This window comes from Sprattus sprattus, assembly GCF_963457725.1.
Source record: "Sprattus sprattus genome assembly, chromosome: 6".
Taxonomy (NCBI): Eukaryota; Metazoa; Chordata; class Actinopteri; order Clupeiformes; family Clupeidae; genus Sprattus; species Sprattus sprattus.
In genome coordinates this window covers 14296880-14298853 of record NC_137925.1, presented here as the reverse complement: position 1 = coordinate 14298853, position 1974 = coordinate 14296880, and the positions used below count along the sequence as shown (strand labels likewise).

Sequence of the window (1974 nt, the reverse complement as noted above, 5' to 3'; positions counted from 1 at the left end):
TCTGTTTGCCGTTTTGTTGAGATTAACTACAGAAGGCATTTCATCCCACTAAAAGACTGACAAAGGAGTTTAAATTCAGTAAGAGAATAATCAATATTTTCAGGGAATAAACCCAGGGTTACCCCAACCCTCTCTCCCTCCCTCTCCCCTCCATAAGTGAACTGTGAGTTAGATAGTAAAAGTGTAGCCAGGAGAGCAACAGCAATTATGGCTTTGTTGTATCTATGTTGAGTAGCCTAGATTATCCCCAGTATCTGCTGTTTGGGTGTCAAATATTTGTGCGCTGGGTACATACCAGCCTACAGCTCTGATATAAACAGGACATTTTTATTTACTGTTGGAAAAACAGCCTTTATACTGGTTAACAGGGTTTATATTGATTTATTTTTATTATAAGAGTGTGATCATTATCCATATGCTTCTCTGTTACTCCGACATTTTTTTCTTTTTCTTTTTCTCTCCCTCTCTACTTTCGTTCGTACACTCTAGTTCTTTCCTCTAGGTAATCCCAAATGATCCCCAAACACCAACGATTAATAACAATGTAACCATTGTGCGGTGATTTACCTTGTTTGAAAACTCAACCCTGAGCAACTCAGAGTAAGCTGAAAGTTTTCAGGTCATGACAGCCAACTGACCTGGCGGATCACACACTCTTTTTCAACCGCCATGCTGGTGTTACGACACTGCTTTAGAAAATACTTCCAGGTGGTCGGGTATATGAAGGTAATGGTTGAGGGTACTTACAGGTAATAGGTAAAAGCGCTAAGGCCGGTTGGCACTGCGGTCAGTCCCCGTCCCGAGCAATCCGCCCCTCCGTCTTCACAGCGGCACAGCGGCGAGCATGTCGCCGGAGTCGACTGTCCTTCTCCAGCGTTTCCATGTTGTAAGAAACACCATCCAAAGAGTAGCAATATCCGCATAACCGACAAGTGAATTCTCATGTTTTGAAATAAGGGAGAGCTCAAACGGCCTGTGTATTCAAATCAATGGTTGTTAGGCTGCTTTTCCTAAAATTAGGACAATATCGGCCTCATAGAGCTTGTCGCGGTCGGCTTCGACTGGAACAACAAATCTGATCAATTAGTGGACTAGCGAATAAATCCTGCAAATACAAAATACCTCTTTCCGTTTTGGTCTCACGCTCGAAATGTACATTTTCGTCTGTATTTGCCCCACGTTTTTCTAATAACAACAAAAGGTAAAAGGCGAAATTTCTCCAGTCGAGATTCATGCGGCGTGGACAGCAAGCTTCACACACGGCTAAGTCACACCACCGAAAACAAATAAACACCTAACGTTTTTTTTCTTTTTCGCTGTCCCATTAAACTCGGGACTTTAGACGTTGGGCTATCCAAGATCCCAGCCAAGTCAATGTTCACGCAGCGCGCCCGACCACGTCCGTTGCAGTATTTTTTTTCGGAATCTTTCCCCCCCGCTTCTCGGATTTGTTTCCTGGACAAAAACACGGTCAGTTTCTAGCCATTCCTCACGTTTCCTCCCCTGTTTCTTCCACCACCCGCGATACTGCCCAGCTCTCTCTCTCTCTCTCTTGCTCACTCGCATGGAACGCTGCAGAACAGCCTGCTACTCAAACTGCTGAATATGTTAATACTGACTTACATATTAATGACCAGCAAACGTCACGGACGGCAGACCTGTTGGATAAAGCTGAGGTTTGCGACCACCACAACTCGTGGTCTCTCGAGCGCACGGTGCAAATGCGTAAATCACGTATCAGGTTTTCCATATCACTTCACCGGTGTTTACTGGCAATCTTAATTTTAAAATGGTCAAGGGCTAAGGCTGCAGACCCGTTTAAATGACGCTGGTTATTTTCAGAAACGAAAGTATCAAATGAACCCGGGTCCGATTTACATACAGTATGTGCAGGACAACGTTTGTTGCTGTTTGTAGCCCTGTTGCAGATAACCTACTTTATGTTGTTTCATATGCTTTAAGGCTAGTGACATT

At 44.0% G+C, this 1974-nt stretch overlaps 1 protein-coding gene across 2 annotated transcripts in view; it reads right to left on the bottom strand.

Moving 5' to 3' along the window:
- Positions 1–1552, bottom strand: part of lgr4 (leucine-rich repeat containing G protein-coupled receptor 4) — a 67607-nt gene extending 66055 nt beyond the window's left edge. For both annotated transcript variants that reach the window (XM_080840195.1, XM_080840196.1), the window contains exon 1: positions 748–1552. In XM_080840195.1, coding sequence (XP_080696321.1) covers positions 748–944 — 197 coding nt within the window. In that variant the 5' untranslated portion in view covers positions 945–1552. The remainder of the gene's footprint in view (positions 1–747) is intronic.
- Between the last annotated feature and the right edge of the window lie 422 nt (positions 1553–1974).